This window comes from Colias eurytheme, chromosome 19 (assembly GCF_061535395.1).
Source record: "Colias eurytheme isolate Ceu_HAF_F1 chromosome 19, ilColEury1 Martin Lab GWU primary, whole genome shotgun sequence".
Taxonomy (NCBI): Eukaryota; Metazoa; Arthropoda; class Insecta; order Lepidoptera; family Pieridae; genus Colias; species Colias eurytheme.
The window spans coordinates 3,532,898-3,545,057 of NC_142998.1; the positions used below are offsets into that span (position 1 = coordinate 3,532,898).

Below are 12,160 nucleotides of genomic sequence, written 5' to 3' on the forward strand. Positions count from 1 at the left end.
TAAGTGTGATTTACGTTTTAACTTGATATTTCTTGAATTACAATTAAATACATATTATATTCCTGTTAGTGTGTGTTTATTCATTTGCCTTTCCCCTTTTGTGTATGAACTATGATTTATTATAAACAAACCATCTCCACGAATTAATTTTAAATAACATTTAACCATGATTTAACCATAGATAATATTATATATTTTATTGAATATTGAGCCAAGAAACAAACAAAAAAAAGGTTGTCGGTTGTGTCTGTCTGTGACATAGTAGATGTCAAACGGATGGGCCGGATTCGATATGGTTATTTTTCCATTGGAAATCTACCTTTGTTATATGTAGTAGTTCTTTACTTTGATTCATGAAAATCGGTCAAAGATTTACTTTGCTCTCAAGTACATGTATTCCAGTATAGTTTTTACTTCCTCAATGTTATTAATTTATTTATAAGATCTCGTGACAAACGTTGTTCTTATTACGACCGATTCTCAGTTCTACCTTGAGTATATTGGTCCAAACTCCAAATTCCAATTCATGACCAATTTCATGGTTCTACCAAAAAGCAGATTTTGTTCGTAGAGTTGCAGATTCTAGATTGAATTTTATATTCACATCCCTAATAGAAATTGTGGTTATAAGCGACATCTTTTGATGTCTTTAGGTATTACAGACCATGGAGGTGTATCACAAAATATAAAAACAACAAAACGTGAACAAAACTTAAAAAAATCTCAAATTTGAAATTTATTCTATTCTAAATTTCTAAAAAGAGTATTAATTATTATAAAAAAATATTTTCTTAATCATTCTGCACCATCATTTATTATCTGTTTATTTTTAAATTTTACCACTGGCAACCCAGATTGGTCATCACTCATCTCACCACGCGATTCACGATTGCGAGCACGATTGTGATTTTGGGACTCAATTTTTTCCGAACAATTTGAATTATTATATTATAAAATTTAATCAAAATGTACGGACAACAACCGATTATAGTTTTGAGTGAGTAAAATATGTGATATCTTGTAGATTGATAATATTAAGCTTGATTCGTGTTTTAACAAAGTAAAATGTTATTTCAGGCCAAAACACAAAACGTGAGTCCGGCCGGAAAGTTCAACTCGAGAATATAAACGCTGGAAAGGTTAATATCCTGGTGAAACTGTATATAAAAGTTAATTTTCGCTATCCTAAGTGATTTTCAGTCATAACTTTCATGGATTGTTGTTTATTTTAGACAATAGCGGACGTTATACGAACATGCCTTGGTCCACAAGCTATGTTGAAAATGTTGATGGATCCAATGGGTGGGATCGTGATGACCAACGACGGCAATGCTATTCTCAGAGAAATCACAGTACAACATCCAGCGGCTAAATCTATGATAGAAATTGCCAGAACTCAGGATGAAGAGGTTAGAATTTTCATTTTCTGGAATTAATTTTTCATCAGTCCTTAAAATATCTATACAATTGCCTAATGTCTATATCTATACTATATATAAAATGTCTATACAATTGCCTATTTAATTCCAATTTTTATAGTATACATTGATGTACTAAATTTTTTATAAATAAAATCTGTAAACATTATAGTCCATTCAATGAAAAACAATTTTTTTAATTATTTTAGGTTGGTGATGGAACCACATCAGTCATTGTTCTAGCTGGTGAAATGTTAGCCGTGGCTGAACCATTCTTGGCACAGAACATTCACCCCACAGTTATCATTCGGGAATACAGACAGGCGTTAGAGGATGCCATTAAACTATTGCAAGACAAGATCTCCATACCAGTAGATTTGAATGACAGGGAGAAAATAAGAGAAGTGGTAAGTACTTGGATATAATATAGTATTTAATATTCATCTTTGAATACAATATGTAAAAATGTGCTTGACGGAGAAAGTTACAATGACATAACAGTAAGAGTTATGAAAATGTTTACAAATTGATATTACATCAGATAGAAGTTAATTCTGAGTAACATATTATTATGTTACACTTTTTAATTATGCATCTACAAACAGTATACAAATAGTTATGTAAATATAAAAAAAGACAAATATAAATTTGTAAATAATAGAGTATTTGAATGGCATAAAACCAAAAATATCAAAATCATCTAAATTTATTTCAACAACTTTTAGCAGAAGTACACTAAAGACGAACATTGTAGAATTGCAACAAGTAAAATAGTGTAGGTACTGTTTGTTATACACTTCATTCTTTTGTTTTAGATTCGCTCATGTGTAGGCACAAAATACGTCGGCCGCTGGGCTGATCTGGCCGTAGACATTGCACTGGATGCTGTCAACACTGTCACAATCAACGAGAATGGCAGAATTGAAGTTGATATTAAGAAGTTAGTAGTTTATACGTACAAAGTCATTTATTCATTCAATTTGGCAACTTTATCACAAGTTTGGAAAGTGGCTTCTACAGAGAAAAGCCGGAATGAAAGTCTGTAGTAATATACTCTTTAAGTATATTATGTTTTTATGTTATGACAATTCAAAAGTGCTTCTAGAAGAAGTCTTAATTGAATAAAAATAAAATAAATGTTTGAGTTTTAATACTTTAGGGGTTTGAATGTGATTAATTAACTGCATGTATTTTCAAATTTATGAAAATTCTTATATATTTTTACGTCATATGCAGTAAACGTTTTTCTTACTGTAATCCATACTAATATTATAAATGCGAAAGTAACGCTGTCTGTCTGTCTGTTACTCAATCACGCCTGAACTACTGAACCAATTTGCATGAAATTTGGTATAGAGATATTTTGATACCCGAGAAAGTTATCACGTTAAAACATATCTTCATTCCTACAGTTATGCCAAAGTGGAGAAGATTCCCGGTGGCACAGTGGAAGAATCCCGCGTGCTCAACGGAATCATGATCAACAAGGATGTGACGCACCCCAAAATGAAGCGGCTCATTGAGAACCCTCGCATCATTCTGTTGGACTGCCCCCTCGAGTATAAGAAGGGTGAAAGCCAGACCAACTTCGAGATTGTTGGGGAACAGGTAATTAAGAAATATCAGAATAATGATCATTTATTTATTTGTATCTAAAATACATAAAATATTGTTTAGTTTTTATTTATTGTATTATTCAAATAAGATTTTGATGCCTCCCTTTATACAGCAAACACTTGTCCTTTGCCTAAGGGGTCGCGTGGTAGAGATCACTCTGAAGTGATAAGGCCGCCCCGTTACACATATTAAAGCTGTAACTATGAGATTTAGTATTTACTTTTAAATTTTATAAAAATAATATGTGTAATAAAGTGTTAAAGTAATAAATACATTTTGGTTCTTTTTTCATTGTGTGTGAATCGTTACAAAAATTATAGTTTATCGTATAAAGTAATGCTCAATATTAATTTATTATTGAAGAGAATGTGTATATTTATTACTGTATACATAATATACTTTATCAAAAGTAACACACTATTATTATACCTAGTATAGCTAATGAAAGTAAATGTGTGTTTATCATAATAATATCTATTATGATGAAATAAATGTTTTCAAATTTGATATGATGTGGAAATTAATGAAATAAAAAAGCGACTTTTAAAATCGTTTAAATCTATAATATAAAAATGAATCCCAAAATGTGTTGGTAAGCGCATAACTTGAGAATGGCTGAACCGATTTCGATAATTCTTTTTTATTATATTTCTTGAAGCACGAGGATGGTTCTTATGTAGAGAAAAAGTAAATATGTACCACGGGCGAAGCCGGGGCGGACCGCTAGTATATATTAAAAATCAACAAAATTTATAAAATTTATGTATTTTGATATTCTGTCTTGAGTGTTTGTTGCTATTGTCGCCTGAAAACTAAAGATATTCAAAATAATGTACATTTTTTCAGGACTTCACGAAACTGTTGCAATTAGAAGAGGAGCATGTACAGAGACAGTGTGCGGATATCATCGCGCTCAAACCTGATGTGGTTTTCACTGAGAAGGGAGTGTCCGATTTGGCTCAGCATTACCTTGTTAAGGCTGGCATTACTGCTATTAGGAGGTGGGTGCTTTTAGAGTTAACTAGCTTTCCGCCCGCGACTTCTCAAAGAAGAACCCGTTCCCGTAGGATTTCCGGGATAAAACCTATCTTATGTCCTTTCTCGCGTATCAAAATATCCCTATACCAAATTTCATGCAAATTGGTTCAGTAGTTAAGGCGTGATTGAGTAACAGACAGACAGACAGAGTTACTTTCGCATTTATAATATTAGTATGGATTAGGTGATATATTAAACTGAAACTACTATATTTTCATTCATATATTTTTTATAATTGTATTGATTCAGTTTGAGTTCTTATCTAAGTGCAAGTTCTAAGAAAGGTTTACTATATTGTATTTTGTGTTTGAATAACAATGATTTAAACTTCAACCTAAATGTTTTTAGTAATGTGGAAGATATTTCATTGTGTTTTAAACTTTTGTTTGATGAGAATGGATTGTAAGAGCAGACCAGGAACCAACGGAAATGTATTAGATCAGTTATACAGGGTGTCCCACTATTGGTATACTAAGCGCGAAGGGACTTGTAGTTTTGCATACACTGATCACGTAACAACAAAATAACATCAAAAATTTTTTCCTAATTTTTTCCTGAAAATCCATGATTTCTTCTCTAGCTTCGCGCAGCCGGCATATACTGCTTCGCTAATGTGAGCATTTTGTCTATGAAAACATAATCTTAAACGATAGGTCACGTGCTGGTATCAAAGTTGGGCGGGTAGCTTGTTAGGGGTGTACACATTAGAGAATTCATCTATTAGAGTATTAAGAATTCATCTATTACAGAGTACATATTAAGAATTCATCTATTTGAAAAAAAAAAACTGCGTCTGGAATTTTATAAGTATTTTTTACGTACCCAGCGTATGCAAAATTATAACCTCCTTTGAGCTTAGTATACCAACAGTGGGACACCCTGTATATTATATTTTCTGACAAAGAATGTATAATGTATGCACTAAACACTTCATTCATACTGCCTTCTTTCATACAGGCTGCTTTACATTGATACTAATACAACTTATAAGATAATAAAATATAATTTAAAAACTTCCAGACTACGTAAAACAGACAACAACCGTCTGGCCCGCGCTTGTGGGGCAACCATAGTGAACCGTACAGAGGAGCTCAAGGAGAGCGACGTGGGCACTATGGCGGGTCGCTTTGAGGTGAAGAAGATCGGTGATGATTACTTCACATTCGTCACCGAGTGCAAGAACCCCAAGGTGATGAGATTTACTAGCTTTTTTCGTTATAAATACATGCCTGGGTGCTACAGGAAGTAAGTTAAAACTAGCCTCTGACTAGATTGTGCAGTTAGCGTTACTATAGTGAGTGACTATAAATTTTTTTTATAGGTTGTAAAAACGAAAAAAAGCAGTAACTCATTTTAAAATAGTTTACATTTTTCACATATTGTGTTTTTGTTTAATAGTAATTTATATGATTTTCCTTCAAAAACAATTATTATTTTTAACTGTATGTTTAGTGTGCGGCATTTAAAAAGAATAATAAATAAACTCATAACTTAATATAAATTTTTGCATGGGCTTACTTTTCAGGCGTGTACAATTCTTCTGCGAGGCGCTTCAAAGGATGTGTTGAACGAAATTGAAAGGAATCTTCAAGATGCCCTTCATGTTGCTAAGAATCTGGTGAGTTCATTTTATTTTATACTTTCATTATTCACCATACCATATATACGGAATTGATGTACAACTGTTTTCAGATCTGTTTTATATCTATGAATATATGATGTAGATTGCAGCAAATAATGTTCGTTTTTATTCATACATATATTGCATTTTATGCAATTGAACCAAAACTTTCGTAAGTTTTAAAACTTAGATTAATAAACTACCATACCTAGATTTAAACTTATAATCGGGATAGGCACAAAATATAATTCCAAAATTGTTGTATCACTACATAGTATAAAACAAAGTCGATTTCTCTGTTCCTATGTCCCTTTGTATGCTTAAATCTTTAAAACTACGCAACGGATTTTGACACGGTTTTTTTAATAGATAGAGTGATTCAATAGGAGGGTTTAAGTATAAAATTTATTAGGTTTGAGACAGCGGGTGAAGCCGCGGGCGTTGAGCTAGTTTTTTATATAATAAAAATATATGGAAATTGTTTTCTCTTTGACTCATGATAATCACTCGCTCGTGGAAAGATTGTTAGTAATTTTTTATTTATTTATCATCATCTCTATTAAATCTCTATGCAAAACTTTGACTGACCGGTTGGCTTGGTTGATAGTGGCCCTGCCTTCCAAGCCAGAGGTCGTGGGTTCGATTCCCACCCGGGGCATAGATGTTTGCTCTGTGTCTGGGTGTTAATTATCTATATAAGTATTTATTTAAAACTAGCGGTCCACCCCGGCTTCGCCCGTGGTACATATTTACGTTTTCTCTACATAAGAACTCAAGGAATATAATAAAAAAAGAATTATCGAAATCGGTTCAGCCGTTCTCAAGTTATGCGCTTATCAACACATTTTGGGATTCATTTTTATATTATAGATTATATGTGTATGTTTATCAGCCATCTGGTTTCAATAACACGAGCAAAAGATTAGTATGGGATCAGATCGTGCTGTGTGTGAAAATTGTCTTGAAATATTTATTAATTTTTGAATTGAAAACTTCTTTAGCGGCGTTGGGTATAAAATCTTAAACTCGCGTCAGGACACGTGGCCTGATCGAAAAAGCGTAAGACGGATGATTTTTTTTTTAGCCCTTATATTCCATGCGTAACACGGATACCATTCCAAAATATCAAACATGCTGAACGTTAATAATAAAGTTTTCACTTCTGCCGGCACTCCCGGAGTGCAACCCGTCTTTTTTTTTATAACTAAAACTATGTATTTTTTTCCAGGTGCTAAACCCGCGTCTAGTAGCCGGCGGAGGTGCGGTCGAAATGGCGGTGTCCCAAGCGCTCGCGGCCAACGCGTCGCACAACACGCCGTACCGTGCTGTTGCCACTGCGCTCGGTGAGTTTTATTGAAGAGAAAACTTCTTTAGCGGCGTTGAGCACTTTTTCTGTAATGGGTATACAATCTTAAACTCGCGTCAGGACACGTGACCTGATCGAAAAAGCGTAAGACGGATACCATTCCAAAATATCAAACATGCTCAACGTTAATAATCAAGTTTTCTCTTCTGCCGGCACTCCCGGAGTGCAACACGTCTTTTTTTTAGTCAAGTTTATTGAAGCACTAGCTTTCCCGTGTTTTCAAAGAAAAACCCGCATAGCTGCCATTGCCGTGGAATTTCCGGGATAAAACCTATCCTATGTGTTAATCCATCTATATGTGTGCTAAATTTCATTGTATCACATATCCATCCACAAAGTTTCGCATTTATAAGATTAGTTGAATTAGTTGAATTAGTTGAATTAGTTGATTAGTTGAAGCATATATTATAAGCCATGCCAGGCTTAAAAACTGCACAGGTCTATTCCCACAAACGTTATGGTCTACCCATATGGACCTGTCAGGTGTTGGCAGCTATTAGTAGGCTAAAATTGTATGGGTTCGTTTGGGAATTATGCTTACGATGAGTAAATAATATTATGTTACACTCGAAATGAAGATAGCTACTCTACAGGCTATAGCGATGTAGCTAACTACACTAACTGTTTATAATAAAAAAATATCTATTCTGTAATGTAATATAAAAAGTGTATTGTTTATATTTATTTATTTATTTATTTATTTATTAAGTAATAACAAGATTAAATGCTCAATATTTCATCATCATCATAAAAAAAAAAATTGTTCATGTTCAAACTAATTAAGTGGAATTATTAATTTATTATGTCAATATAACCTATGATTGAATTGAAATTAAAAATAAAATAAAAAAAAGGAGAACAGGGCTCGTCCGGGATTTGAACCCGGGACCTCTCGCACCCAAAGCGAGAATCATACCCCTAGACCAACGAGCCGATTGACGTATATCACTAAAATTGGCCTCTGTTTATGTTCAAGCTACATAATTTTACTTGATTATTTTTTAATGGAATTCATATTGTATCGGTTTGTAATAAAGTTGAAAATTAAAAAAAATGGCTGAGTGAAAGTATGGATCATCGTGTCTATGATAATAATTATAATATTTTGTGTTCACAAGTGTTTCTGCGAAATTTATTTACATAATGACTCATTGTTTTAAATGTTAAATACTATTATTTTGCTTATTAGTCGACAAATAATACATTATAATGTAGATACATAAAAAAGGGTCACCCAGTTGAAAATACTGAGGTAAAGTCGGTTAAAAATATGGTTAAAATAAATTTACATAGGTAGCACAGCATTAAGCTATCCTATAAAATATGGTTATAAAAGTTATTATTTATGTATTTATAATTCTCAATCGTTTTGTTTTTCAATTTATGGCGCCATAGGCTATTTTATTGGAAATATTATGTGTTGAACTTATTACTTAATATTATTAGGTATTATTTTGATTATAGATATATTGGTAGAATGCCATTAACACTGATAGTTAAATAATATGATAAAATAATATGTATGATATTATGGATATGGGATTGAAATGAAACACAAGATACATTTTTCTAAGAGTTTTATTTTACACATAAGAGAACAGAGTTCACTTGGACTATCAGCAGAGCATTGTGCACTCGATATTTTAACAATTAGACGACAGAGATCATTAATGAATAAAATCGAATGTTAGGATATGACTTATAAATGAATGTTAGTAAATTACAATTATCAATTCGTCGTTATGCGTAAATCTGTCGTTTTAAATGGACTAGTGTAACCACAACGGTAACATACATGTAGCGACATATCGCTCTGAATCGCGCAAGCAAAATGTTTTCGCTACAGGGCATAAATACAAGTTTCCAACATCATTAATCGGGGCCTTAACGGCCGGCCAGTCGAGTAGACTGGTCGAGGATCCTTTCCATGGAGGAATTCCACCTTCCTTCCTTCACATACACATTCAAACTTCACAATGACAAACTTTCATGCACTTTGGCACACTAATAAACATTTCCTGAACAAATTTACAGAGATAATCCCCCGTACGCTCGCACAAAACTGCGGTGCGAACACCATCCGTACACTGACCGCACTCCGCGCACGGCACGCGGGCAACGCGGGGACAATGAGCACGTTCGGCATCGACGGGGAGACCGGCGAGATTGTGGACATGGTCGCGCGGAAGGTGTGGGAGCCGCTCGCTGTTAAACTGCAGGTTAGTGTTCTGGGGGGAGGGGAGACTGGGTCATTTTGGCATAGAACATCAAACAATAGTGTAGTGCTATGGGGGTGGGGGAGACTGGGCCACATTGGCACAAAACTGCGAGGCCAATACTATCCGTACGCTGACCGCACAATAACATACAAACACATATACACACGTACACGTACACGCACACATGCAGACACACATACACAACAATTTCTTGTAACTGCAGATTAGGAGTAGAAGAAAGAAACAAGAAAGGAGAAAGGAAGTTATTACTTCAACATACACAACACAGGCATAATACAACAATTAGAAAATACAATAAAGGACATACCTACGTTTATTGAGAGGTAGTAGAGTCAGCAACACGTAAACGTATCACGACTCGTTAGATGGGTAGTAATTTTTTACAAATTAACTTTTAACTACGGCGTGTCCTGTCGGCTCTTCTCTGTAGAGACACTCCCAACTAAATGTCTTAAATTATGTTTGATATCATGCCACATAAATAAAATATAATACAAACAATTTATCCACATAACAGGTATACAAAACAGCATTGGAAACGGCGATCCTCCTCCTCAGAATCGACGACATCGTCTCCGGGTCTAAGAAGAAGAGCGGCCAAGAGCCCGCTGCGCCCGCGCAACTTGCGGGACAGGAATAATTCGCTAAATATATTCATTTTTATATTAACCTGTGTCATTTTTTTGTTAGAGAAGTAATTTTTGTTGACAGACCCAAATATAAGACCAGTGAAAAAAATTATTAATTGATTACTACCTGAAAATTCTAAGATGGGGTTTAAAAGCATAAGGTCGTATTGAATAGGTGTTTAAATTTGGTACTTATTCGTTGTTAAACTCGAATTTAAAATACATAAAATATGACAGTATCACACATACTACACTTTTAGATAACATCACAGTATAAAATGGAATAAATAATTACGATCAATTGTACTAATATTAGAATTTTAATCTTTAAAACAAACAATGCAATAAGATTGTCCTTTTTACGTAAACAGGTTAATATTTTAAATATAAACTTATATAACGCTATAGTTTTATACGCTAGATAACGGTTTATTCAAAATAAGTGCTTTGCTTGTAGTTGCAGTAAGATTTTAATACTTAAGATTTGTAACTGCACATTAAAATATATATGAATGCCTTACTAATAAATATATTTTGAATGATACTTATGTAACTAACGTTTTTTTTTTAATTTCACGATATAACGAAAAAATTTATTAGTAAGGCTTCATTTTCCACCATTATTGAATAAATGTATTTTCTTAAACAAATGATACCAAAAATTTTGTATCAGGAGAACAATTTCAAAATTTACTCAAAATAACGTTTTTAAGAGATTGCTTTTGTCACACAATATGTTATTTAGCGCGATGCATTAGTAGCTATAATTATAATTAATTTTAATTATATTTAATAACAATTTTTCGTTATTTCTAACTTTGTGGTCAGTTTAACACGTGGAGTCGCGTTTATGTTGCAACATGATGTTTCGGATGGAACAATAATAGTATTAAACGATTAAACATTATTTGATGTGTTTTTATTTATCCCTTGTTTCATTCAAATATTAGCATGATATTCTATCATTTTTTTATGACTAGAAAAGTAGTTATCGAATTGAATAATCACAAGTTTTCCTTTGATAAAGTAAATATTTTATTTTTTACTACTATTTCATATTTGTATGATTTATAATACCCATGTTTCCTACAGTTTTCAGCAAGCGTGGCCACTAACTGAGTACGTTTAAATTATTTAAAAATCTTATATAGTGATACCTATGACAACTGGTAAATATATGGTGTCATATTTTTAATACCAAATTCACGTTAAATCGTCAGCTACCAAAAAATCATAAAATCTATATTTGTAATATTATGCAGATATTAAATATTCCAACATTATTCCCGGAGGAAGTTGTAATGATTGGTATTACCTACTAGCTGCGCCCTGCGGTTTCACTCGCGTGGTTCCACTCCTGTTGGTCTTAGCGTGATGTTATATAGCCTTCCTCGATAAATGAGCTATCTAACACCGAAAGAATTTTTCAAATCGGACCAGTAGTTCCTGAGATTAGCGCGTTCAAACAAACAAACTCTTCAGCTTTATAATATTAGTATACAGGGTGTAATCGTTAAGTGTGCACAGGCGATTATTCCGTAAATATTACAGATATCAAAAAACTTTAAACTGATATCGAAAGTACTTAACCTAATGAGTAAAATGGCCATAATAAATTTTTAAAAATAATACGAGAAATATCTAAAAAATTAACTTTAAACCCTCCCATACATTTAGTATGAGATATGAATATCCCATGTACATGGGTTGATCCAAAAGTAATGATAATCAATATTAAACAAGGTCATTACCTACAGTTAAAATAATTATGTATTTCTCTAGATAGTCTTCTAACTAGATAATATACTTCGATATTTTTTTTCCTTAACTTAGAAAAAAAAACTTTGACTTCATCTACAAAAACCCCTCAAAATCGGCCATCACTTCGCTGTCGTCTTAAAATTTCTTGTATCGACGGTGTTTCTTGTGCCGAGGTAAGAGATAGAATTAACTAGGAGCTAGATCTTACAAACAGGGTGGGTGTTCAAGCATTTTCAATGCCGATTTTTGATTGGCAGCCATCGCAACTGACGCTTTGTGATCTGGTGCGTTGTCTTGGTGAACCAACATTCAAGACCGAAGTTTGCCATGTCTCTTTTTCTTACTAACCTACCCGCAATCTTTTAATTTGGTCTGTGTAGTAAGAGCCCTGTGTAGTAGTGGCTACCTTCTTAAAATATTCCACATTTCTTCAGCGTCCCAAAAAACTACGGCTTTAATCTATCCCACTA

The 12,160-nt window shown here is 33.3% G+C and overlaps 1 protein-coding gene and 1 non-coding gene across 2 annotated transcripts; one reads left to right on the plus strand and one right to left on the minus strand.

Moving 5' to 3' along the window:
* Positions 1 to 869: 869 nt before the first annotated feature.
* Positions 870 to 10,122, plus strand: CCT3 (chaperonin containing TCP1 subunit 3). Its single transcript, XM_090113131.1, has 12 exons — positions 870 to 997; positions 1,078 to 1,139; positions 1,233 to 1,409; positions 1,628 to 1,825; positions 2,234 to 2,358; positions 2,831 to 3,026; positions 3,882 to 4,036; positions 5,094 to 5,262; positions 5,599 to 5,691; positions 6,923 to 7,037; positions 9,095 to 9,279; positions 9,818 to 10,122. The coding sequence occupies exons 1-12, from the start codon at positions 967 to 969 to the stop codon at positions 9,938 to 9,940; spliced, it is 1,629 nt and encodes a 542-aa protein (XP_089969257.1). The 5' UTR covers positions 870 to 966; the 3' UTR covers positions 9,941 to 10,122.
* TRNAP-UGG (transfer RNA proline (anticodon UGG)) lies at positions 7,922 to 7,993 on the minus strand. Its single transcript has one exon. It is a non-coding gene; the product is annotated as a tRNA-Pro (tRNA).
* Positions 10,123 to 12,160: the final 2,038 nt, after the last annotated feature.